The sequence below is a fragment of the Larimichthys crocea genome, chromosome XIII (genome assembly GCF_000972845.2).
Source record: "Larimichthys crocea isolate SSNF chromosome XIII, L_crocea_2.0, whole genome shotgun sequence".
NCBI lineage: Eukaryota > Metazoa > Chordata > Actinopteri > Sciaenidae > Larimichthys > Larimichthys crocea.
The window spans coordinates 40,161,402-40,186,523 of NC_040023.1; the positions used below are offsets into that span (position 1 = coordinate 40,161,402).

The 25,122-nt window shown below is 38.3% G+C and overlaps 2 protein-coding genes across 2 annotated transcripts; both read right to left on the reverse strand.

Annotated features, from left to right (window-relative positions):
* Nucleotides 1-10,216: 10,216 nt before the first annotated feature.
* si:ch211-215i13.3 (brain and acute leukemia cytoplasmic protein) lies at nt 10,217-14,097 on the reverse strand. Its single transcript, XM_010753333.3, has 3 exons — nt 13,796-14,097; nt 13,392-13,516; nt 10,217-11,563 (listed from the first exon to the last, which is right to left on the reverse strand). Exons 1-3 carry the CDS (start codon nt 13,932-13,934, stop codon nt 11,438-11,440), a joined length of 390 nt encoding a protein of 129 aa, XP_010751635.1. The 5' UTR covers nt 13,935-14,097; the 3' UTR covers nt 10,217-11,437.
* Nucleotides 14,098-15,259: 1,162 nt separating this feature from the next.
* Nucleotides 15,260-23,930, reverse strand: atp6v1c1b (ATPase H+ transporting V1 subunit C1b). The gene is made up of 13 exons (XM_010753334.3): nt 23,751-23,930; nt 22,210-22,390; nt 22,049-22,116; nt 21,878-21,963; nt 21,693-21,787; nt 20,943-21,034; nt 20,390-20,488; nt 19,990-20,058; nt 17,854-17,946; nt 17,287-17,380; nt 16,939-17,036; nt 16,724-16,847; nt 15,260-16,158 (listed from the first exon to the last, which is right to left on the reverse strand). Exons 2-13 carry the CDS (start codon nt 22,339-22,341, stop codon nt 16,060-16,062), a joined length of 1,149 nt encoding a protein of 382 aa, XP_010751636.1. The 5' UTR covers nt 22,342-22,390; nt 23,751-23,930; the 3' UTR covers nt 15,260-16,059.
* Nucleotides 23,931-25,122: the final 1,192 nt, after the last annotated feature.

A 25,122-nucleotide genomic window follows, 5' to 3' on the forward strand; every position in this document is an offset into this window, starting at 1 on the left:
ACAGTTGGCAGTAGAAGAAGGAGAAGGAGGAGAAGAAAAGAAGGGGGAAAGAAGAAGGAGAAGCACCAGAAGAAAAAGGAGGAGGAGAAGGAGAAAAAGGCCGAAGGAAGAGAAAACACCTGCGGGAAAGATGCCTCCGTCCGGACCGCCCACCCCTCCCTCCCTTGGAGACCTGCCTGCGCTGGACCTGCCTGTGCCGGCCCTGCCTGTGCCGGACCTGCCTGTGCCGGCCCTGCCTGAGCCGGCCCTGCCTGAGCTGGTCCTGCCTCCGGGTAAGACACTTAAATCAATGTATTCTTATTCTTAGTCTAACATGTGAGCAGAACCTGTGTAATTTAAAAATAGACGAGTTGGAAAATGTTTGAGATACAGATTGGGTCATACTCGGTGTAAACGTGTTGTTAGTTGGTTTTAGCGCTTTAAAACTTCGGGAAACATCTTAACAATAGTGCAGCGATGTACTGACGTTTTTATTTTGATATATATATATGTTTGTATTTGTATTAATTTTGTCGATTTTGAGTGAAAACATTTTTTAAAGTCAAGATGGCGACTGGGCCGTTTTTCATAAAACGCATCGAATGTACATTTTTATCACCATGGAGACGATTGAACTTTTAGCAGGTAACGCCTGAACGCGCATGCGTAATCAGAGCTCACCTGGTTTTAGAAAATGGTACACAGAGCTGTTGTCGTTTAAAGTTCCTCACGTAATAATCATTTTTAGGGACAAAACTAAAATAATCTGTAAACAAAGTGTGAAATGAGATTTATTTGTGAGTAGATGATTGATTAATTAACTAAGAAAATTTCTAAAAAAAATTTGATGTGCCTGACTCTGGCCCCATCGTCCCCATACATAATTATGACACTGCTCCTCAAATACCTCAAATAGTCATTTTAACATGTTTATGTTAAAAGAGGAACTATATTTTATGTACAACCTGTAATATGAGTGATTGTTAAAATGTGGTGTGATATGGAGTGAATGATGTATTACTGGTTGGTCTGTGTTAAAGAAAATGTCCCTGTGTGTTTGCTTGGCCCACAGCCTGAAACTAATTTAACTTAGTAAAGTTTATTGTTAACTTGAGGAGTAACCAGTATGTGCGGTTTTTCACTTTTTCATTAAGTGCAAATCCTGTTTTTTTTTTTACATCATGTGTCAGAGGTTGGCCTAGATTTTTGTGTAAACCTTTTATCTTTGTCATACGGTTTTAAAATTTCTTCTGCAATGCCTCTGTTCGGTCACGTCTGTTCAGTAGGCGTGTGATGTCGTCTGGTTGTCTCTGCTTCGTCTTGTTTGCGATTCAGTCTCATGTTTTGGTGCTTGTAGGAAGACTGGGCAAGACAACTTGTTGCCGTTGAACCAAACTGATATTTTTGTAATAAGGTTATTGCATGTTTAAGGTGCACAGTCCATGTTTGGTACCACTGTGGTGGTGTGTGTGTGTGTGTGTGTGTGTGGTGTGTGTGTGTGGTGTGTGTGTGTGGGTGTGTGTGGGTGTGTGTGTGTGTGTGTGTGTGTGTGGCCGTTGGATGTGTTTTCATCATCACCTTCGTAAAATAGTGATGTGGTCTTGCATGGACGCTGTGACCTGTGAACGGTATTAGAGATATTTGCATGTGTGTTTGTCATGTCCTCATTTCTCAAAACAACGTTATGACAGAATGCAATTTAGTTGTTAAGTGTTATTTGGGTGGTTTTACTATTTTTACATATTCACAACTTATAACTGAACTCTATAACTCAACTTTTTCTTTATATTTTCCTGCAGATGTCCTCGCCTCGTGCAAGAGGTAGCGGTTCTTATGTTCATTCGATTGATTGATGACGGGGACTCCATCCTTCTGACGGAGAGGATGGTGACCCGACTTCATCTATTCAGATGATGGCGAGGGCTCCATCCTTCTGACGGAGAGGGTGGTGACCCCGACATCTTCTCTTCGATGAAGAGAGAGCTCTGCCTCTTCTGACGGAGAGGATGGTGACCCCGACTTCATCCCTCGGATGAAGACGAGGGATCCACCTCTTCTGACCGAAGACGAAGACGTCCCTGTTTCAGGCTCTTCAGACGAAGGCGAAGACTCCCTCTCCAGTTCTCAGATGAGGACGATGCCTTCTCAGTGTTCTGTTCTCATCTGAAGGCGAAGGCTCCTCGGCCTTCAGCTCTTCAGATGATGACAGAGCCTTTTTGGCATCAGTTCCTCAGAGAAGACGATGGCCACATCACTGTCCTCTGGGTGCTGATGAGGTCGATGAAGGCGATGAGTGTGGGAGTGTGAAATCATCGCCTGAGTCCTCAAGCAGCATCGAGGATCCCACCTCCTCCTCTTCTGGTACTAGCGTTTCCAGTAAGAGGAGCAGGGACGACAGTGAGAGGACTGGACCCCAGTCCAAGGCCAGGGAAACGCTGGAAGGAGTAATCTTCGTCTCGGACTGGATGGGGAAGACATCCAGTCAGATGATGAGGAGTCTTCTGAAGAAGAGTCCTGAACAGAGGAGAACAGCTCATCGACATGGATGGCTACGAGACCGATGACAATCAGATGATGAGGATCGTCAGATGAAACTTCTGCTTCTTGTGACTGCATGTCACCTGAGGAAGAAGTTTAAGATGCAACAACCTCATCATCATGAGTTGTTTTGAGCCGATGTAGACCATCCTGTCGATGAAGAAGACATCACTGTATCACTGAGGAAACGACGAACCTAACGAATAGATGTCCTCAGTGAAAGAAGGTGCAAGATGAGAACAAGATAAAGATGTAGTGATTAATGTAATGTTAGTGCAAAATGTAATATAATGTAATGTAATGTAATAGTAGTAAATATGTATAAAATGTAATGTATGTAATAAATGTATGTAGTAAAATTTAATATAATGCATGTAGTAAATGTAATGTAATAAATGTAATAAATGTAATGTAATGTAAAATATAAGTAGTAAAATGATATAATGTAAAAATGTAATATAAAGGTAATATAATGTATGCAATGTAATGTAGTAAAATGTAATATAGTAAAATGTATAAAGTAGGTAATATAATGTAATATAATATGTGGTAAAATGTAATGTAATGTAGATATAATGTAGTAAAATGTAATATAATGTAATATAATGTAAGCAGTAAAATGTGAATATAATCTAAGAATGTAGTAAATGTAATATAAATGTGTAATCCCAGTCCAAGGCCAGGGAAACGCTGGAAGGAGTAACTTCTTCGTCTGACTGGATGGTGGAAGACATCAGTCAGATATGAGGAGTCTTCTGAAGAAGAGTCCGGAACAGAGGAGGACAGCTAGTCGACATGGATGGCGAGAAGACAATGACAATCATAAGGATGAGTCGTCAGATGAAACTTCCTGCTTCTTGTGACTGCATGTCACCTGAGGAAGAAGTTTAAGATGGCAACAACCTCATCATCATGGATGTTTTTGAGGCTGATGTAGACCACCTGTCATGAAGAAGACATCACTGTTATCACTGAGGACGAACGTGACGAACCTAACGAATAGGATGTCCTCAGTTAGAACGAAGGTGCCGACATTCCTCCCCTCCTCTGACATCGAGAAGATTGAGAACAGATAAAGATGTAGTTGATTAATGTAATGTTATGTAGCAAAATGTAAAGTAATGTAATATTGTGTAATGTAGGAAAATGTAACAATGTAGTAGTAAAATGTAATGTGATGTAAATGTAATGTAATGTAGTAAGTAATGTAATGTAGTAAAATGTAATGTGATGTAATGTAATGTAGTAAATGTAGTAGTATGTATGTAGTAAATGTAATGTGTAATAATTAGTAAAATGTAATGTAATGTAATGTAACATTGAAAACAATAAATTTCCTCTCCAAGAATCGCTACCATCGTGGTGGAGAGGTTGCGTGTTCCTGTGACCCTGGGACCTGTGTTGTTGTTGAGTCTCCTGGTCGGGTGTCCCAAAGCAAACTGGTCCAGAGAGGGCCGACAAAGCGATTTACACACAAATTTAGATTTTTGCTTCATTCAGATTACAGGAACAAAACCAGAGCATCAACACCAACCAGAAGAAGAATGACGGTCAGAGAAGCTGTCACTACGTTCTTCCTCGTGGCAGCATGTTTGTGAAGCTCTCAGAACTAAGACGCTCAGAGAAGACACACTGACACTTCAGTGGTGTGACACGAGGGGACTCTATTACAGTTTGCCTCGAAATCCTACACACACTAGTCCCTACCATGCAGTATCTTTTCTTGTTTTACCAATAGGTTTGGAGTTAAATTCAGAAATGAACATTTTAATTATGTAACATGATCCACGTGTCTGTGAGATATTTTACCCTCAGTGATGTTGAGTTACACGAAGCTTTCTAAATACTAAATCCGCTGGATGTGTCACAATAATTTTTTGGATAAAATGCTCCAAACAGATTCTCCACTAAAGAGCTAAAATTATCTGGATAACTTTGTAAACCCCCTGAACAAATTTTATGACATCAGTCCATATTCCAGATTGTATGTTTGGGAAGAAATCGAAATACATGTACACAACTCACCTACAGTTTTAAAACACCTTGATGGTACAATGGTAACTGGAAATCTTGAACTGAAAGGAGGTCAAATAAGGCAATTAAGTAATAAAGGAACAAATAATGGGTTAACAAACTGTAGTTCTGCAGCAGTGGAAGAAATTAAACCTTGAAATGTGTTGCAAACTATTCCTAAACAACGTTTGAGTACTGACAAACCCCATCTGTATAAAAGCAGTGTTGTAACAAACAGTTCTGGAGCATTATTTGGACATATCACACTGCAAGAAACAATATAGTTGCTATACTAACAGCAAAGAAAAGGGCTGTTAACAAAGGAAGCCAGACAGACCATTAATCTTACCGTTTTTCCCAGAGTCAGAAACTAATGAACATCTTAGGAGTGTCGATAAGGTTCAAATAGCATCACCATAGACATCTAGAAATTTAGCAAAACTAAGCAAGTAAACTAAGTCAGAGTGGAGGGGGCGCCTTTTTCCAAACTTTGTCTGAAGTGAGGTCCAGAGTCTCAAAGCCCTCGTCTCTCCACCACAAAAAGACAGAAAGTGGAAGAAACTGACAGGAAAGGTCTGGCAGGCTGAAAACCACTACAGAAGCAGAAGACAGGTTTCTTTGAAACAACAGCTTAACACTTGCGAAGTAAGGAAGTGTCTGATTCACCTTCGAGCTGCAGGTTTGACAGCTCGACCAGCAGTAATAAAGTTGTTGCTAAAATAGAGAAAAACTCATCTTGGCTATGAATCACTGACGTGGACTACTTAAGATTAGAGTAAGGCCTTGTGGGCTGATATATCAACATTTGAAATGTTCAGTTCATCATGAGCTCAGTTTGCACCTTGCTCCATTTGACTAGAGGTGAACATGATGAAATGGCTCATCAGATTTTTTTTAAATTTAGACTTGAACATCCACAAATCATATTCCCCTCACTTAAATTGAACAAATAAACTGGAGAAACCATCGACAAATCACTACAACCTCTGAAGTTTTGATGGTCTGGGGGCAATGAAGCCTAAAGTTTTGGAGGGTCAGACACAGGATGGAGTTATGGAGACAGCTGACTGAAGCAGCGGACTGTGTCTCTACAGCCAGATCAACACAGGAACAGATCTCAGAGCAGGATTGTAAAAGTCGGTGACAAAACTAAATTATCAGAATGAACCTGTAGAACAACTTTTTATGCAACCTCAAGGAACGTAGGAAATCTAAAATATTTGAATATTTATATAATATATATATTGAAAAGTGTATCCATTTAATTCAGGCTACAGGGGAATATTTCAGATATTATTCTAATAACATTTCACACTTTTTTCATGTTGTCATGACCTTTTAACTCCTTCCTATAATACGATTTCTTCTTTCAGCTCAGGATCCTTTTTTATTTATTTTTATTTCTATTTAGCATTCAGCCTGGACTGACCTCTCACACAGCAATGTTCAAATTTTTTATCCAGTGAATTAGTCAATATATGTAGGCTAAGAAGCTTTGCGCCATATGATAAAATCTGCTAAGACTTTGCCACAGCTTGTACTTACAGTGTTTCAGCTGCCTCTCTCTGTTACAAACATCATCTTCAGTGACCCCGAGCTTCTCCACCAGATACGATCACACAGCACTGGCACATTCCTGAGATCAGCACTGAATACATTAGACATAACACTGAAACTTTCAACTACACTATCATTTTACAGGTCAATTGGTCTATGCGTTAAATTAAAATGCTGCATGAACATATAGCTGATAATTTATTATGAAATTTGATAAGATAATGATAATATATTATTTATTAATTAATTAACACAACTGTACTTGGGGCGTGCTGGCAGGGTGAGACACTAACCTGTTTCAAGCGTGACTCAACTTGTTTCAGGAGTTTGCGAGAACATCGGAAGCACACCTTTAAAAAAAAAATCACACAAAATGAATGGAGACATATCACAGCCATTGTTTACAATTTTATTATGGATGTGCCTGAAAGAGCTGATTAGGTCCTGGTTGCTTGGCAACCTCAAGCCTGCCTGAAAGGAGAGGGGGGAGAAGCCGAGGGCGCAATCTTAGCAGTTTTGGGCTTAATTGGAACTTTCTGTCTAAAAGGACACACAGAGATAGCAAGTAGCTAGCACGTTAGTATGCTAAAATTAGTGCTAATTAACATTAACCACTAGAAATTAAATACATGTTAATTGCTAAAAGGCTAATGCTAACATGCTAATGCTAATTAGCATTAACCATTAAGAATTAAATACATGCTAATGTCAACATGTTAATTGCTAGCGCGTCACCGCATCAGTGCTAACATGTTAATGGTAACTGCATGTTATTGCTGCGCTCAGCGTTAACATATTAATGGTAACATGCTAATATTGACAGGCTAATGATAATTGCTATCGCGTCACCGTTAACAAGCTAATGTTAACATGCTAATGCACATGCTAATGTTATTTGCTAGCACATCAGGGTTTTCTGAATAAAGAGCACCAACGTGTACATTACACATGAACATATATACATACATATAGTACACATTATGGTGTGTGTGTTTTATATTATAAATTATATATATATAATATATATATATAGTATATATATATATATATATATATAGTGTGTGTGTGTGTGGTGTGTGTGGTGTGTGTGTGTGTGTGTGTGTATACTATATGTATATATATATGTATATATGTTCACGTGTAATGTACACGTTAGTGCTCTTTATTCAGAAACCCTCATGTCACATCTACATTTCAGTATTTATCATCACAGTAACAGTGTTACACACATTAGTAGCTGTAAACACTCAGCATTAGAAAAATACATACGTTGGTTTGGTGCTTACATAAGGAGTAAACATTTATAATCATCACTTTAAAAGTTACATACGTTGTTTTTGGTGCCTGTTTGTTTCCCAGATATATTAGTGTGTGTGTGAATGGGTGTATAAGAGACATTAACTTAAAGCACTTTGTAGAAAGGCGCTTTATGAAGTTCAGTCCATTTCCTTGTATTAGTTTACGGGCAGATCTGCCTTATCCAATATGGCGGCGACGCGACGTACGATTCAGCGCTCAATGCGGCGTCTATGTTTATATGTCTATGGGGTAGTCCCTCAACTTTACGCGGAAGTCGTCATTTTAGTTAACACACAATTTCCGCCATCAGGTGTGTGAGCAGAACTACATCCAAACACAAATACTACAAATTTGGGCTGGCATAAGATGATGTTTGAGCCAATAGCAATAGAACAAATAACTCTGACATCCTTTTTTTTAAAATTTGGATTGAAAATAGTTTAAAAGGTTTAAATAAAAAATAAAAAATGTGGATTGCCCAAAAGTATTCAGATTATATATTATTATGTTTCTAATTTAAAAAAAAAAAAAAAGCCATGTAATTTGTATTCAGTAACAACATTTTGAAATAAATGAACCCTAGAGGCATCCCATGATGTTAGGAAGGTTTTAATGTCTTCAGTTCGTACAGAAATGCACTGGTTAGTGTGACCAGTGGGCTCCATGGTGCCTCTAAATGCTTGGTAGGTTTTAGATTCACATGCTTTGATTCTTTTTATGAAATTTGGTTGGGATGTTTGCTTTTGTCATCCTGACCAAAGGTGGAGCAGACTCTAGGAACAACCATGCATTTGAATTGGTAAGATCATTGTTATGGAATTTTCTATCCTTAGGTTACACAAGGTCATGTGTGGGCCTTGATTGTTTGGCTTTGACTAGGTGCCAGCCTATCTCAACACTGTGGTGGCCAGGGTCGAAGAGACAGTGCCGGTTCTGGCTACATTTGCGCCATGGGCGAAAAGGGTTTTGCCAATGATAGTTTTGTTAATGAACTGATACCTGTGGCTCTTTCGCCCGAGTGATGGCCAGAGGGTACAGGTGATGAGTGTCACAGTGATGAGTGGTTAAAGGGCAGCGGTGACAAAGTGAATGGCAGTATGGTAGATGACATCCAGTTTATTAATCCAATATTCAAGATTGGGAGAACTGTCATTTTAACCAAGGTGTGCTTTGCAGAGTGGATAAAGGATTCTTTTATCACCATAAAGGATACTAATTCTTGCTATGACTTTGGAGAGCAGTAGGTTGCTGTGTGTTTGAAACTTAAGAGCAACATCAACTGCTTTAAAACCTGCAGCATAGCTTTTGGCCACTTGATGGCAGCAGGAATAAACTGTAAACCTTTCTTTATACTGTCATTACTGTAAACCAAAACAGTGAACAACGCTTCATAAAATCAGAGGGACTGCAGTGCTGGTGATAGTCTCTGTTCATCACTATGAGAAACAAGTTGTCATGTGATCCAGTGGTTGCTCTGAGGTGGCTCTTGCATCATAATCATGTCCATTTTTCCTGCAGTGGGGCCCGGTGTCAAAACGTACACACATGTGTATACCTATCAACAATCGGTGTTTAAAGGATAAGGCTAAATAAATCTTATGATACTTAATATTTGTACTTCTTCTTTTTGACATTGCAATTACTTGATTTCTGTATTTCTTTTCATAAATATTCCCTTTTTCCGAATATTCCAAGATATTATAATGTATCTATTCTAACCTCTAATTCACTGATTTATGTGATTCATATTTAAAATGAAAGTTCTTATTATTTGTTTTTCTTGATTTTATACTCCTTGGCCTGCTTCTTGTGCCTTTTCTCCTGGGGATCAAATAAGTCCCATCTCATCGTATTAAACTAAACTAAACATGCATTTGTGTTAACTGTTTCATCTATTGATTCATCTGCCCAACAGAATATAGCCTATTAGTATAACTAGCTCAATCTCAGCCATCTACAACATTAGAATGCTGCTTACATGTTAATGTTAAATGTGTCTATAAAAATAATTAATACAATAAATATAATAACACCCTGGCAGGGAAAAGTGGCATTCTGCATTATAGGAAGCCTAATTTTGCAAACTTTAACTGTTAATAATAAGATCGTGCTTCCATCCAGATTTACTTGTCATATAGCTACACATTTTCTTTACCAGAGCTAGATCTCCTGCTGACTGTGATGTAGCTCACATCTCATGTATTGAACAGAATCTTCATCAACTATTTATCTTATCATATCAAATCAGAGCTTACAGTCAAACAGCTGCTATCTAATGACTAATAGACCTAATTAAGTCCTAAGTTATGATTATTTTACTGGAAAAAATATAAATGAAATTGTTACATCAGGACTAAAATTCCACAAAGGTGGTGTTTATATATATAAAAAAAACTTAATAAAGTAAAACTTAATGACAGAGTAATCATTAAGATATATTTTTTTAAAATATATTTGTTGTCAGCCTAGTAGTCATAGCAAACAAATACAATGGTTGCACAGCAGACAAAACAGCTGTAAAAACACAGGTGGACTTAAGAGTAATAATGGTAGAGTTCCTTTAAGTGTCCAAGTGACAGTAAAGCCGCCTTCACAATAGAAGGACCTCCCCTAAGTGGAATGAGTTTCCTGCTATGACATGTCAAAATATCTGCTGTGCAACCAGTCCATTACTGTAATCACTTCAAGTGAGAACGAGAGAAGAAAAGTGTTGAACCAGGTCTTTAAGGTATATATAAACACATTCATATATGCAAGATGCTGGTCTGTTGATGTGTGTAATTCTGCTGTAGCTAACGAGAAATGACTGCACATATCACTCCTTCCTGGGTTTCACAACTTAAGAAGCTGACAACTTTAATTCAAACAAGAAAAAACGTGGCAGATACTGTGTTAAAATCTTGTTTTCCATCACAAATGTTGGCCTGTACACATTTCAACTCTTGACAAGCAACAGTTATCACAAGCATAAAATGTTGGGTCAGACTCTGAATAAAATATTGATTGCTTTTCAATTACTCTCCAGCAGTGGTTGTTGTCAGTAGCAATCTCTTCAAGTGTTCAATTAGTGAGACTCCCTGCTGGCCCACACCGCCATCTACTGGCCAGAAATCACACTTTCCTGATGACCCATGTAGTTTTTAGTGGTATTTTTCTATTTTCATGTGTACCAGATAGGCAAAATGTTTTCTTTCAGATAGCTTGCTTTTCATATTGTTTGACTGATCAATTTGAGATCAAGTTATACATGCAGATCAGTGTAAGCCACACAAATGACATATCATAATAAAGGGTAACATCATATAACATAAAAGAAGATGTAAGAGAATTGGAGAACACATAATACTGAACAAAGTAAAATAAAAAAGTGAAAACAGGAGCAGTTCAGATCAAGATGAATTGTAGGCACATGCGGGTGTGTTTGTTTCTTTAGCTTGCAAGGACTGGAAAAGACAGTCTTCAGCCTTCAAGCTTCAAACCTCTCAAACCTCTCAGTTTCTAAACAGCACTTCAGGGTCTCCTTAAATGAAAATCATTTACAGCATTGACTGAGCTTAAACAGCATCATTGGTTCCCACATTATTGTTTTTTTTCATTCACAACAAAAGGAATATACTTGCACAAAGAACTGAAGCAGATTCTTTAGGAAGGCCCCACACAGAAAACATTTGATGTGCAGATTGTGATTATCATGTGCATATGGGACGGTCTGTTCTTGTTTGCTGAACATTGGCTTAACAGTGACACATTCCCTGACCGGCACCATAAGCATGGGAGAAAAGCATGGTGGAGGGCGGCAACACTGTTTGTGACCCGCTCTCTTGCTTCACACATGCATTTGCAATGGCACAACAAAGATGCAGCATCCCGAGATCTTTGGATGGAGATTATGCAGGTGCTTATGTTGTTAATCACTGAGATCGACGGCCAAGATCTTGCAAAAGTCACTAGCAAACATCATCCATACACTTTCTTTAAATCGCCATCCCATCTTCTGTTGAACTGCTCACAGTTCTGGCCATCTTCCTCTTTGCAGAGTCTTAGCTTGTCTTCATCTTTCATCACACACGTTCCCAGGTTCAGCATCTCCACTGCTATTGATAGTGACGGGCTGCCCATCCTTAGACAAAGCACCAGCCTCTTTTGATGCCCTCCTTTTGGAGTCGCGAGTGGTTTGCTGCAAAAAAGATTTTTTTAATGCCACGTCATTTAAATGTCGCCACAGCGGACACAGTGGAGAGCGAGTGGGCAAAGACGTCCAACCAAATCCTGAGTCATTGAAGCTCTGCACATAAGTGGAAGGTTAAATAAATAAAACACAACATTCTATGTTCTTGAGTCACTAAAAATATGATTTCTTGGGTCAGAGGAATTGATTTTTTAGATATTTTTGAATGTTAAATGTGTTTTGCAAAGAGCAAAGAAAACATTTGCAACTTAGTCCTCAATAACAGATCCCAAACTGAATTTAAAATATGCCAAATGAATGTGCCCATCTGTTTGTCTCTTTCTATCTGTTATTCATTAGGGTTAAAGCCCATACATTTGCATTTGGAGCAGATAACTGTCTTCACTCAAGTTTCTTTTGTGCATTAGATTAGGCAAACAGATGGTTGAAACAGAGACAGTTTAGCAAAGAGACGCCTCACTCGAGTCTCTTTGTGTGTCTGTGTCATGTGGGAGCCACTGAAGCGAACGTGAGCACAGATAATGAGCGCTGCCTCCTAGTTACTGAGGTAAATATTGGACTCATTTTTCACAAGTCACATCTCTTCTGAACATTTTGTTCGAGACCTGTCTCTGTCTCAGCAGCAACAAAATCGCAAGATCTGGCAACACAGATATCTCTTCCCTCTGTCGGTGCTGAATCATCGGCATGTTTCACCGAAGATGATCTATAAAAACTGAACTAAAGCTTCTGAACTGTCTCTGGTACAACACAATCTGCTTTCATTCATCCACGACGGTCAACACTTCAAAACAAGGTTTGGAGATCATGGGGAAGGCAAGGAGATCACGCCCACAGGAAGTGTACATCATTTTATATCACTGGAGGAGATAGTAATACTGTATCTTCTGTTATAGAAAGTCTTATGTTGAAAGAAGCTGCTATGTTTCTAAAAATCCAGAATATTTTCATACGTTTTATTGTTTGTACTGTATTTGTCCTTACAGCTACAGAAGTATGGCTTTTTGAGAAATTAATGCACATAATACACATTTTTCTTTTAATTATCGGTTAATCTAATTTTCTAATCAGATCATTAGATCATTATTATGACTAAGAGATGACAACTCCTCACACAATCCTTTGGGAAAGGGCTGGAACATTTTTTTCATTAGTAGTGAATCTGTTTCTCTTTGCATTTATTCATTTAGATGTAAAAAGTTACAAGTCAGCAGGGTGACATCTTTGAATTGCTTGAATTGTTTTGGTCCCAATAAATATCCAGTTTCATGTCATATATGACAATGAAAAGCAGAAAATCCAAACATTTTTATCAAAACAGATGCTCATTAATCTTCTGGTAATTAAATTTTTGTGTACAGAGTAACATATTATCCATCCATATAGTATTTATTGTATGATTTAAGTGTTTGTGTGTAACGTCTATAGTTGTTTTTTCCTGAAAATGTTACCTGTAGATTTATAAAAGCAATTCTGGCAAAACTTATATCTATGCAAACCTATCTAACAGAGTTAATCTAAAAAGCATCATCTCAGATCACAAGACATACATATACTGTACAAATCTGCCATCTGTCTTTCCCTCCCTGAAGCCTTCATGTGTTTCTGCTCCTCTCTCTCTCTCTGCAACTTTTTATGCTGCCAAGTTTACAACTTCAAATAATTGTTAAATAAATATGAATATATTGAAAGCTACTTTCTGATTCTTGCAGAGAAACCTGGCAGAAGGTCTTTCACCATCCTGTGCGTCACCATGCATGCAAAGACAGAGGCTGTTGGTGTTGACATGCTGGTACATGCTACCAGTGATACCTACATCACTTAGGGAGCGCCTGGGTCTCCTCTGGTGGTTAGAGCCAGTGGATGTAAGGGCCTGCTTCCCACATTGGGTGCCTGTGTTCACCATCCTCTTCTCCCTCAGACTGGCCTCCAGAGCTTTACCTTTGGACAAGAGTTCAACACTTTAATTATCACTTGAAATACAATCAGATTCTTGTCCCGGCTTCATTCACTGACACTTGATACAAAAACTGCTATGTCAGGGAGTTGACAGGTGGTAGTTGTGTTTTGAGTGGTTCCTTTAGGTTCTTGTGAACCGTATTTGTAGTATTTTATCATTATTAGATTTTTTATTTTGGATGCAATGTGCTCAGTATTACACGCAGTGAGGATTCTTGTATTTTCTAGTTAAAACAGACAAAAAACGGAGGAGGCTCTTACTGTTTGCTACTGGTAAAGAGGTCTCTACGTCGGTGTTGGTAAGCCACGTCGATTCCGTTTCTCTGGTCCAGCTCTCATGGTACCTCGGCTCGATGATCGCGTCCGCCCGACTCCCTCCACAACCCATCGGGAAAATCATCCACCTCAGGTGCAGCGGACACCGGGGGCTGAACACGGCTCGGTTTGTCTCAAAACAGCCGCAGCATCCTCCCCGGATCTCTACTGCAGCTCCATCCGTGTTTCCGTTTCCATCATCAGTCTGCTGCTGCTGCTGCTGCTGCTGCTGCTGCTGCCAGTGGTGGTGGTGGTGGTGGTGGTGGAGGGTGATGCTGCTCTCCACAGACAGCAGCTGACCAACACACACACCGGAGATATGCGTCATCCGGAGGGGAGGGGAGAGGAGGAGGGAGTCAAAACGGCATCCAGCCTGAACGCTGATTGGCTGTGAGGGAAATCAACTCCAGCTGTAGTGTCACCATCATCATCATCATCATCACACAAATAAAATTGTACTCATAACACCAGTCAAAACCACATCTTTACCATCTCAGACATTAAATAAACAGTTTACAACACACTATGTAATGTAATGTACGCAGTATTCTCATTCATCATGCACCAGCCTCTACTTATGGATGACCACAAGAGGAGTTATAGTTACTGAGAAACACATGCATAAACACTTAAATCTGCTTACAGTGACATTATAGTGTGTTAGTAGCATGTAATGTTTATATAATATAAATATTTGCTATAAAAGCTCATTTAAAGGATTTAAGGATTTTTTTAAAAAAAGTCATACAACTTACTAATATGTACCATTTATGTGGTATTTATGTATTATTGAAGTTATGGAGCTAAAACATTCAGGTTGCCAGGTTGTGAGAAATCACTTTAGAAAGGTTTTTAACCATCTGTTTGGTAACAATGCAGTTTTAAATGGTATATTTATTAATAAAGAGTCCTGAGTTTTTCTCACATCCACTGTTATAAAATGTTAATAGATTGAGTCAAATTATATAAATATATATAAAGAGTCTGCAAAAATGAGATGATAAAGTGTTTTTCAGAGGTGATCTAATATGCAGCTGTGAATATGAATAAATTGTGAGGGTAAGTATAATGATGTTGGTTTAGACGCTCTCAGAGGAGGTAGACTACATGTCATCCATTGGAATGGTCTTCCTGATCCCAAAATGATTCTTATTATTGAATTCTAGTGATTCATTATTTATAATTTATTAATCATTAATAGCCATTTGTTACATGGTGTAAATCCTTTATGGAGAAAGGTTTATTAGACAGGGGTAACAAAAAGCATTTAGTAGAGGGATACTGATATGAAAATTATACATTTTATAGTCTCTTTAATTTAAATTCTTTATCTTATGTGTTCTTCATATCTTTTTATATGTGTCATATGGGGCGGATAGCAAATTTGATGTTGGTTTATATCAGACTGAGAAGGTTTATAAACTTTATTCTGCAGTTAACAGTGAGCCAAAGTCAAGTATACTTCACATAGAGTATTTATTTTTCACATTTATTTTAAATATGTGGTTCAATTTTCGGTTATACTGACAATACAGTATTCGCACATAGAACGATCATTATTTTACTCAAACTGCTTAATATACATAAATTATAGGAGCATACAATCGGCAAACATATTGCTTCTTTATAATGTAAAATGACCTTGTCTGAGTATTTCACAGGATTACAGCTTGAGTGGGGAAAACGATGATCAACATCTACTTGTAAACAGACATTTTCTTACATGGAGCTAAAAACACATCACATTCAAAAACTGAACAAACAGAAACGTATTCACTGATTTTAGAGGCTTTAAATAAATACTATATTTAACATACATTTATTTTTCTCCCCATTTTCCCCCCATATGTGTACCGCTTTAAATAAAGCAGGATGACAGGAAAAACAAAAACAATATAAATTCAGCATTTTTACACATCCTTTGATGCTGGGAGGGAATGTGAACCATTTTGGTGGTACAAAGAGGAAGTGACAAGAAAAGAAGAAGGCCCTCATTTGTCAAAAATATCAGAATAAAAGTTCAACAAAATATTTAATATGGACCCGGGAATGTACCAGAAACATGAGCTGAGAACACAGAATATGAAAAAACAACAAAAAAAACAAGGAGTGGAAATAAATTGAAGCTCGGGGATGTGAAATGTCACATCAGAACACTACTGCACACAAAAAAGTGAGACGATATGATGATGATGATGATGGCAATGTATCTAGACTTTGAAGTCCAGCAGGTTGCAGTCGATCTTGTAGTAAACATAGGGGTAATACTCCTGCTGGCTCAGGTTCAGTCCTGGGATGTCCATTGAGGCCTGCAGGCGCGAGAGAGAGACTGAATTACACCAACATAACTCATGTTGAAAATCTTCTTTGTTTCATGAGCATGACGGAAACTTCATCTTTTTAAATTTGCTTAATGTCTGTTCACAAAAAGCTCTTGGCATGCCTGACACAAAACATGAAATAATTAGTTGAACTAAATCAATATATGTTATTGTGGCATTCAGTTTTGCAGCCAGGTGGCTTTAGTGAGTCAAATATGAGTGGAAAACAACCGTAAAATGTATGTTTACAGGCCTGTGGCAACAACGATAAAAAGGTGTATTAGTCCCTCTACTCAGGATAAAGGGACAGGCCAAGATGTCATGTCTTCCTAAATATTTGTATTCATTTATTTTCACAAAAAAAAAAAAAAACTGATCAGCAGACAAAAGAAAAGGAACAAATTGTGTAACCTCACCTCAATACATGTTATAAGCAAATACAAAAGTCATGTGATGCACAAAAATAAGCAGAAATCATTATAAATTATTATATTTATTAGTTATTATAAATGTCAAAGCTGGAGCCGAAGTCCTCCAGTAATTTTAGACTCACATCAATGATCGCAGCACTGCTGTCCAGGTGTTTGTACAGTTCATACAGCACCTCCCTCAGCTTCTTCATGTTCTTCTTGTTGGGCTGGAGCAGCATGGCCTGGAAGTTCACTGGTAGCCCGTATCTATGAACACAACAAGTCTGTCAGGCCACGTTTCCTCATTAACAGGTAGTAAAACAAACCCTACGTTAAAAAGATGGATGGATGTGCTAACCTCAGTACTGACTCCACAAACACACGCAGAGCTTTTATGTGAATCCAAGCGATGAAGGCTTCGCTGAAATTCACTTTGAGCCATCGTACCAACGGGCCCTGGGTGGATAAAAACAAAATGTAAAGATTTTCTAAGAGGCAACATGCTGAAATAGATCATTCTTACTTTGGATTTTTTAATTTATTTTATTATATGACCTGCAGGGTGGTGCTCAGATTAAACACTAAACAAGAAACAAACATATCTGCAGCATAATATTCTTAGTTTCTTAACCCCGCCCCTTCCTCTTGTACATCGTGAGCTCTATTAACTTCCTAGTACTGTTTGTGAAGAAAACAGCAGCCGTACAAACTGTTTCTTCTTGTCGGTGGACAGACGTGTCATCTCCTCTTTGTCTGCCTTCATCTCCTCCTCATTGTACTGGAAATCACGCACTGTAAACCTAGGTAAGGACACACAGCAGAGAGCTGGCAATTAGCTGTCAGGAAACACACACACACACACATGTGCAGCAGCGCACATATAAACACAGCACTCCTGAAAATGGGCTACATACAAACACACGTATAAATAAACACTCATAATGAGATCCATCCATCGTGCTAATTGGAAAGACTGTCGAGTGCCAACAAAATTGCCTTTTATTATAAAATCTATTTTTAGAGCATAAAAAGCCATTCGATTCGTGTGTTTAGAATTAAGTAGCACACTTCAATCATAGAGGTATCATTACTACTATCTATCTGAGGCTGATTTCCCAAAGGATAAAAACATCATTCATGGAAAACACACAAAAACAGAAACAATCTGCGATTCAAAATAAAGCTCGAAACGGAAACACAGGTCGAGTGGATCTCGTGAAAAATGAATACGTGGCTCAATTTCTTACGATCAAACTGAAATAAAATAATTTACTTGTTTTCTCTGGCTTTGTGTCTGAAGTCGTCTATGGCCTTCCTGAAGAGAGTGACGCTGAACAGGCCGCTGTCGTTGTCTTCAAACAGAAGCCTGGAGGGAGAGGACACGAGATGACAGATCAGCGTGTGACACCTTTCAGCAGGTTTTCACATACAGTGTGAAGAGTTAAGCACAGTACTGCTTGTGGGTGTTTGTGGGTGCCATTTAATATTTAGAAGAATATAAAGAACATTAAATCCAGAGGAGATGTTTTGTTCTTTTTCCTCTTCTCCACAGTTTACACTGTACTGTGGTTCTTATGACCAAAAACTACTTTTACTATATGTGTACTTTATTTGTTATTTTTTAAATATATTTTATCTTTATTTAGAATCACATATTATCAACACTTTATACAGTTATCATTACTTATACAGTGATTCAGCTTTCTTTATAAAACATACAGCATTTAGGAGCAAGACATTTTCCACTTTTCCCAAACTTCCTCAATTTTAGTTTTGAATATTTCTATTTTAAACTACTTCTTATCCACATTTCGGAGGCAAACTTTGTACATTTAATCCAACAACATTATTTGACAGGGTTAGGGTTAATCAGCTCATAAATTATGATGTACTGATTGAGATACTCAGCAGTACATGAAGCAGTTAACTCCACCTACACCAGCTGCAACATTTAAGCATAAATAATTATAAACCAGTGTATGCTATTCAAAAATGAGACATTTGAGTGTGATGAATACTTTTTGGTTACTTCTGATATTTGAAGCTAATACTTACTTACTTAGAATATTGAACTGTATTTTGAACAAGGTATTTCTTTTTTTTCTTTTTTTTAAGATGATTTTTTTGGCCTTTCCAAGCTCCATTGTATAGAGACAGCTGGAGAGCGACAGGAATGCAGGGAGAGAGAGAGACGGGGAACAACATGTGGGAAAGAGCCACAGGCTAGACCCGAATCCCAGGCCTCCGCAGGAAGGACTGAGCCCCTGCACATGGGGCGGCCGCTCCACCAACCGAGCCAAACACCACCCCGAACAAGGTATTTCTACACTGTGATATTTTTATTTGTAACACTTCTTCCACCTTTGACAAATAGCACAATAAAATGTATTAGTCTTTGCTAAATGGGTGGTGCTGCAGCCCTGTGACAAAGGAGGCAAAATAATCATGCACCATTGCACCATCCACACAACTGACTACAGATTGTGCCTCGTCTCTCTTTTGTGGAGCAGTTTACACTCCTGCAGAGGAATGTCACATAAATTGGAGTAAGCTGTCATATTAGTTGTGACTCACTACAGCTAATATGACAGCTTACTCTATTACTCCAGTGCTCATTGTTCCCCCTCATCAACACACTCATAGAAAATGTTCACCTCCACAAACAAATACACCATTTGTGCAGTCCATTGCAGATAAAGTGTTTTCCTTCAGTATATACAGTGTTTACAGTACTGTAAAAAGGCATGATCCCTCACTGGCTTCCCACTCACATACACTTAAATATCGCTGCAATAAAAACAAACCAAGTGTTTATGCTAGAACATAATTTATAGACATAATATGGGCAATATCTCAATTACTAAATCACTCAATCTGTCTACGGCTTTGAATGCAGCTGTTGACAGCAGAGTATGAGCATGAAGATGTTTCCTGTTTCCAGGTCACATCAGCAGATAGTGCTCCATATCTGTTCAGGAAGTGCAAGTTTGCCAGGTTGTGCCGTGTCCATCCAAAAGACCGACATGACACACATGACACAAATCATCTGACCTCATTGGCTAAAGGTCAATTGCTTCCAACAGGTCAACTATGAAATGTTTCCAGTTCTGATTGAAGTCAAGCAAGAGGCTAAATCAACAGCAGAGGACACAGGGGTGACAAAGCCAGACGTTTTTCAAGAAAATACTGTATAAACACTGTGGCTTAAACACAAACTGGCGTCTGTGCACAGATACATAACCACTGACACTGCACTGCACTGCAGGATAGGAAATGTTTTATATCTGTCTGTGTTTGGCACACTGCTTGACATTACTGAAAAATATAAATACAGAGAAAAATTGTCTCTCCCTGTGGTTGATCTTTCATAAATTTGGCAAAAGAAATGAACTGAACTCGTTATCCTTACTTAGTGGAGCGTGGCACCACCATTTCTGCCAGAGTTTCATACGTCTTCTGCCAGTCTGGATAGTTTGTCCTGGTGAGGGTGGAAAGAAGAGCATTTTACATCTAAAAATGTTAAGTCCAATACCAATACTGATGTTTTTCATTACAATTTGAATATTTTCATGGCCAAAATGTATTCTGTTATGAGGCTGAGTATCTGGGACTATTTGTAATTATTTTTACTGAGAGCTTGTATAGCTAAACCTAAAACATTTACATGATGGACTCAAGTGCTCATGTAATTAAATATGCATTTTCCTGCCTTAAATAAAATAAATATAAACATAATCACATGTGCCGTGGATACAACAGCGTGAGAATTCCTACCTTAGACATAGAGATACTGATGTAGGTGTACTTACTTTGGGACAACCACCAGCATGGTAATCAGGTACTCTGAGTCCAGTACAAAGTCCTCTTTCTTCACAATGTCAGCCAAACTCCTGGTCAACAAGCTCCCTCTAAAGGACGACAAAAGCGGTTCAGATTGTCAGGGGCAAAGGAGTCCAAAAAACAATGTGCAGTGCCGAAGTTCTGTGTAAATTTAACCAAACTATTTTATATATTTTAACCCCATCCTCCTTAGAGATACACAGATATATTACATTATCCAAACGAAGACTACCAAATGTTATATATTTACTTTTTCATAAAGAACTAGTGTCACAGTTCTTAAAGGATCAGAGGGGTTGATGTCTGTACCTTGATTCTTTTCTGTAATATAATGTCTAAAATGTATATGTATGTTTGTGTTTTTTTCTTTTACATTGCAACTGACTCAAATGATGGTCGATATTGTACGTGGACCCTCTGCTGTACAGGAAAATACATGTGTGATCAAACTAAACACTGTATTGTATATAGAATTACAGACAACAGACAGTATGATTATATTATTATAATGATATCACTCACGCATTCTTCCTCTCCAGGTTCTGCAGGTTTCCCTTCAGGTTGTTGTAGGCGGAGGCTCTGGCTTTCAGGTCGTTATCTATCTGAGTCGCTTGCTAGAAACCAAAATGAGTGAAAGAAAATTTATATTATGACTACGGAGATAAATACTATGTGAATACTTGACTATGATTGGTGAATTACAGCTTTCTATGGTGTGTTATTTCTGCAAACCAGAATGAATAACAGGCCATTGCTATGGACACAGTTCTGATCTAGACTCTAGAGGACCACAGTGAAAGCAAAACAATACATTTTATAATCAATATATTGTGTCAAATTATTGATTTCTTGGGCGAGTAGCTGTGTAATAAGCAGGATAATGCACAGCAAGCGGTTCACTGTTGCGAAATAAAACCCGGACTGGGTGGGAGTGAAACATCCTGAATTTTATCTCGCTGTACATTACCTCTTACGTAATCCTCATTGGATCACAACAGTGGGTAAAAACACACTATGTCTATATGTGATATGCTTCTTTGTGTCATTGACTATGTCTGTTCTCTGTAGATACAAGATATAGGAAATCTTTCCTGCCACATGCCATTACACTGTATAATTACAGCTAAGAAACTCAATCTATCAAGATGTTTATTTGGTTACAAGGAGAATCTTAATCTAATTAATATTGCCTGATCAAAATTAAATTATATTCATAAAAGCAGGTCAATAATTATACATCATGTGTAGAAGTAAGCAGATTTTCCATCATACCTTGGAGATGATCTCAGAGATGTTTTTCAGCGACTGTTTGATTGGATATTTGGCCATGTCCCACTGAAATCTGGTGATATAGGTGACCAGGTCAACTGTAGAGAGTCAAATAAAAAATAAAAAACATATTAAAGTTATCATCTATTATGTCTTCCACCTAATGTCTGGTGATTAACAATGATTACCTCCATTAGCAAGCAGATTCTCCTGGACTTTGTCTCGGCTGTCCTCCAGAACGTCGGCCATGTACTGTGCGACCTTCTTCACCACACTGAGACACGACACAAGAGGTTGGAAATAAACACAAGAGATATTTTGCAAACGTAGAAGTAGATCTGGGCGATTGCAAACTTTACCTTTCCACAAAAGTGTCTAGTTTAGCAAGCTCATCCGACAGACCCACTAAGACGTCAAGTGTTCCAACCTGTTGGAGACAAAGCACATGAGAACATTAGCTACTACGATAGTTTCTGCGTGGATTTCATGTGGTGGAGAATACAGATGACAGATGTTTAACCTTGAGATCGGGGATGTTGAATTTGTTGTTAACAGACAGGTTGTTGGTGCGTGTGGTGGCCACCATCAGCTTGTCCCATGTCTGCTGGCACGTCTTCTCCCCCGGAGCGGAGATCAACCAGAATTCTGTCATGGCTGCTGGGAAGTGTTTTGTCCGCTGGGCCTTTGATATAAGGAAATCACTGAGGGTGAAGAGAAAGAGGATGAGGAGAGCTCTACAGTGACTTGTTCCAGGGCTGCTCCTGTGTTGCTTTCTCCATAGAGATAATATTATATTATTTAGTGTCAGCCATAGTTATTCCTAGGCATATTTTAACAATTGTAGGAAATATTTAAAATCATTGAACAGAACTGCTTTCTGGTCATTTTGTATTTGTTTCTGCACTAATATCAAGAAATACTTGTTTGTACTAATTGTCCTAATTTGTCAGACATTTAATTTCCTTGGGTTAGCCAAAATCAGCTTGTCATGGTCTTTTTTGACATAACATTTCTCTGGTAAAATGTTGGTGTATCACAATATAATAATATACACACAGTATACACCGTACAATAAAAGTACATATGAAAAATGACCCAGCTTTCGCCCTTCTAGTATGTTATCATTAAACATTACCTAAAATTCAAAATGACAGTAAACAAAAAGAAGGTCTGCATTTTGAGACAGACTAATATACTGAAGCTCGTATGTATATTATTTTCACACATCTTCAGTCATAAAATCAGCCCTGCATTTACCAAAGTAATGTGCTTACGCACAATTTTGAGGTACTATGTGACTGAATACTTGCAATACACTAGACTTCAGAGAAAATGTTGTACTTTTTTACTCCAATACACTGACATGGCAATCATAGTTGCAACATGTCAACACATCATTATTTATAATGTAATAATATATGAGAGAGCAAAATCTATCTATCTATCTATCTATCTATCTATCTATCTATCTATCTATATATATAGTTTTATTTGTACCCTCACTGAAGTAACATTTGGAATGCACGACTTTTACTTGCAACTGAGTATTTTCACATTATGCTGAACCTCTTTTGCTGAAGTAAACAGTACTTTTCCACTGCTGCCACAGGAGATTTAAGTATCCCTGCATGAATTTAGACTTATATTTAAAATCTCTTTGTTCCTCATTTGACTTCTAGTTTTCTTCTGATTCATGAACTTCCTCACATTTCCTCATAGCTGTAATATGGATACTGCACACACACACAGACTGGTTGATTGCATCAGTGAAGCACAGACAGTGTCCATGTCTGCTGATTGACTGTCATATGATCAGCCTCTGTCCTGTAGGGGACATGCTAAATACTGACCTTCCTCTTAAATAAACACCATGAACATCACATGACTACGACCTGCCGCTCTTCAGCTTTGCTTTGTGAATCTCCCTCTAATAAAAAAAATCCCTGAAGAGCAGCCACATAAACCTGGTAAATACATGGTTAAAATGCAGTGTTAGCTTGTTTGCATTGCGGACTCTCACGCTGTCACGACGTCAGTAATCTCTGTCTCCTCCGTACTCACCGCTGTGTTTAACGCCTTCAGGATTTGGTCCGCACGATGTGATTCAGTCAAACAGTCGCAGCTTCGCATACATAGCGCAGATAATAACAGCTTTTAGATTCAATGGTCCTTCAGCAGAGCATCTCACTCACAGTCAGCTGATCAAGACAGGGCTTGTGCGGCTGCGCGAACGCTGCTGCGCACTATGCTCCCTTCACGTGACCGAAGACTCCTCGTCAGCTTCAGGGTCTGACGTGACCGTGGGAAGGCGCCATAAACCGTTATTTTAACTAAAATACATATAAAATAAAAACATATATTGTCATATTTAATTATTTGGTCAGCAATCTGAGCACCAAGCGTGTGTGTTAGCGTGTTGTACGGCAACACGCAGAGTCAACTAACAATACTAACTAAAACTACAACTACCTGTTGCTTTAGTTAGACTAGAAACAAAATTAGTCTAATATTGTACAGCACTGGCGGGATGGAGAAGTCCAATTACGTTTATGAGACCGATATCGTTTAGATGCCTGTTATTTGGTTACTAGCTCTCCACTGTATTTCCTTCCCATTCCGGGAACGATTAATTTCAGCTGCATTTTTTTTGATAGAGCCGTAATTTCCCGTAATCTGATAGTACGTAAAGGCAGCATGGGTGTTTGTTATCCCTAATCAGCTCCACTGGTCAGCACCTCTCAATGTCGACCTCTACCGGTGGCATGTAGCTACTGCATGACATCTACAATAAATCAGTGTCTATTAAGCAATCATTTCAACAACCCCTGGCCATTATCTTGAGATGAAATGTAAGGGTCAGCATAGCAAATATCACAGGTCACTTCAGCAGTGATTAACAACAGACAAATAAGCTTAACTAAAAAGTATTATCTTATATCTAGAGTAGATAGAGTAGAGACTTTTACATGGTTACATCTTCGCTGTCATCTGCATTTTCAGGGTCCTGGTATTGTTCATGCTGGCTCAGAACAGAGGCATTGTTAATGTTATTAGTAACACCTGTGTTTTCCCCCATGCAGGCCAAATGTGAGCTGTAAAAAGGCCTATTGTCAACAACACGTGCAGGACATTTTACCATTGAAAAATGGTAGTTATTAATAGTTAGTACTTCCTGACATGACAACATGTTTTGGGCTTCTCTTGTTACTCTGCAAAGAGCTAATACTGGTTGATAAATCCGTCCAGCCACTTGTATAAGCTGTCTTACTTAAAAAAAAATATTTTGGATTTGTGGGAATGCTTGGGGATATTGCAAATTGTTTGTTTATGCTGTTTTTTTGTTTATATCTTTTATATCTAGCAGCAAATTAAATTTCCTTTTTGAGGACAGTGAATGCATTTAACTCAACTCAGTGGAACCAAAGAACAAAAT

Coding starts and splice junctions, on each gene's coding strand:
- si:ch211-215i13.3 (XM_010753333.3), bottom strand. CDS start 13,934: ATGATTTTCCCGATGGGTTGTGGAGGGAGTCGGGCGGACGCGATCATC. Junction 13,517..13,795: donor CTCTTTACCAGTAGCAAACA/GTAAGAGCCTCC, acceptor TCTTGTCCAAAG/GTAAAGCTCTGGAGGCCAGT. Junction 11,564..13,391: donor CCAGGCGCTCCCTAAGTGAT/GTAGGTATCACT, acceptor TCTTTTTTGCAG/CAAACCACTCGCGACTCCAA.
- atp6v1c1b (XM_010753334.3), bottom strand. CDS start 22,341: ATGACAGAATTCTGGTTGATCTCCGCTCCGGGGGAGAAGACGTGCCAG. Junction 17,947..19,989: donor GTGGTGCCACGCTCCACTAA/GTAAGGATAACG, acceptor CTCTCCCTCCAG/GCTTCTGTTTGAAGACAACG. Junction 17,037..17,286: donor CCGACAAGAAGAAACAGTTT/GTACGGCTGCTG, acceptor TTATCCACCCAG/GGCCCGTTGGTACGATGGCT.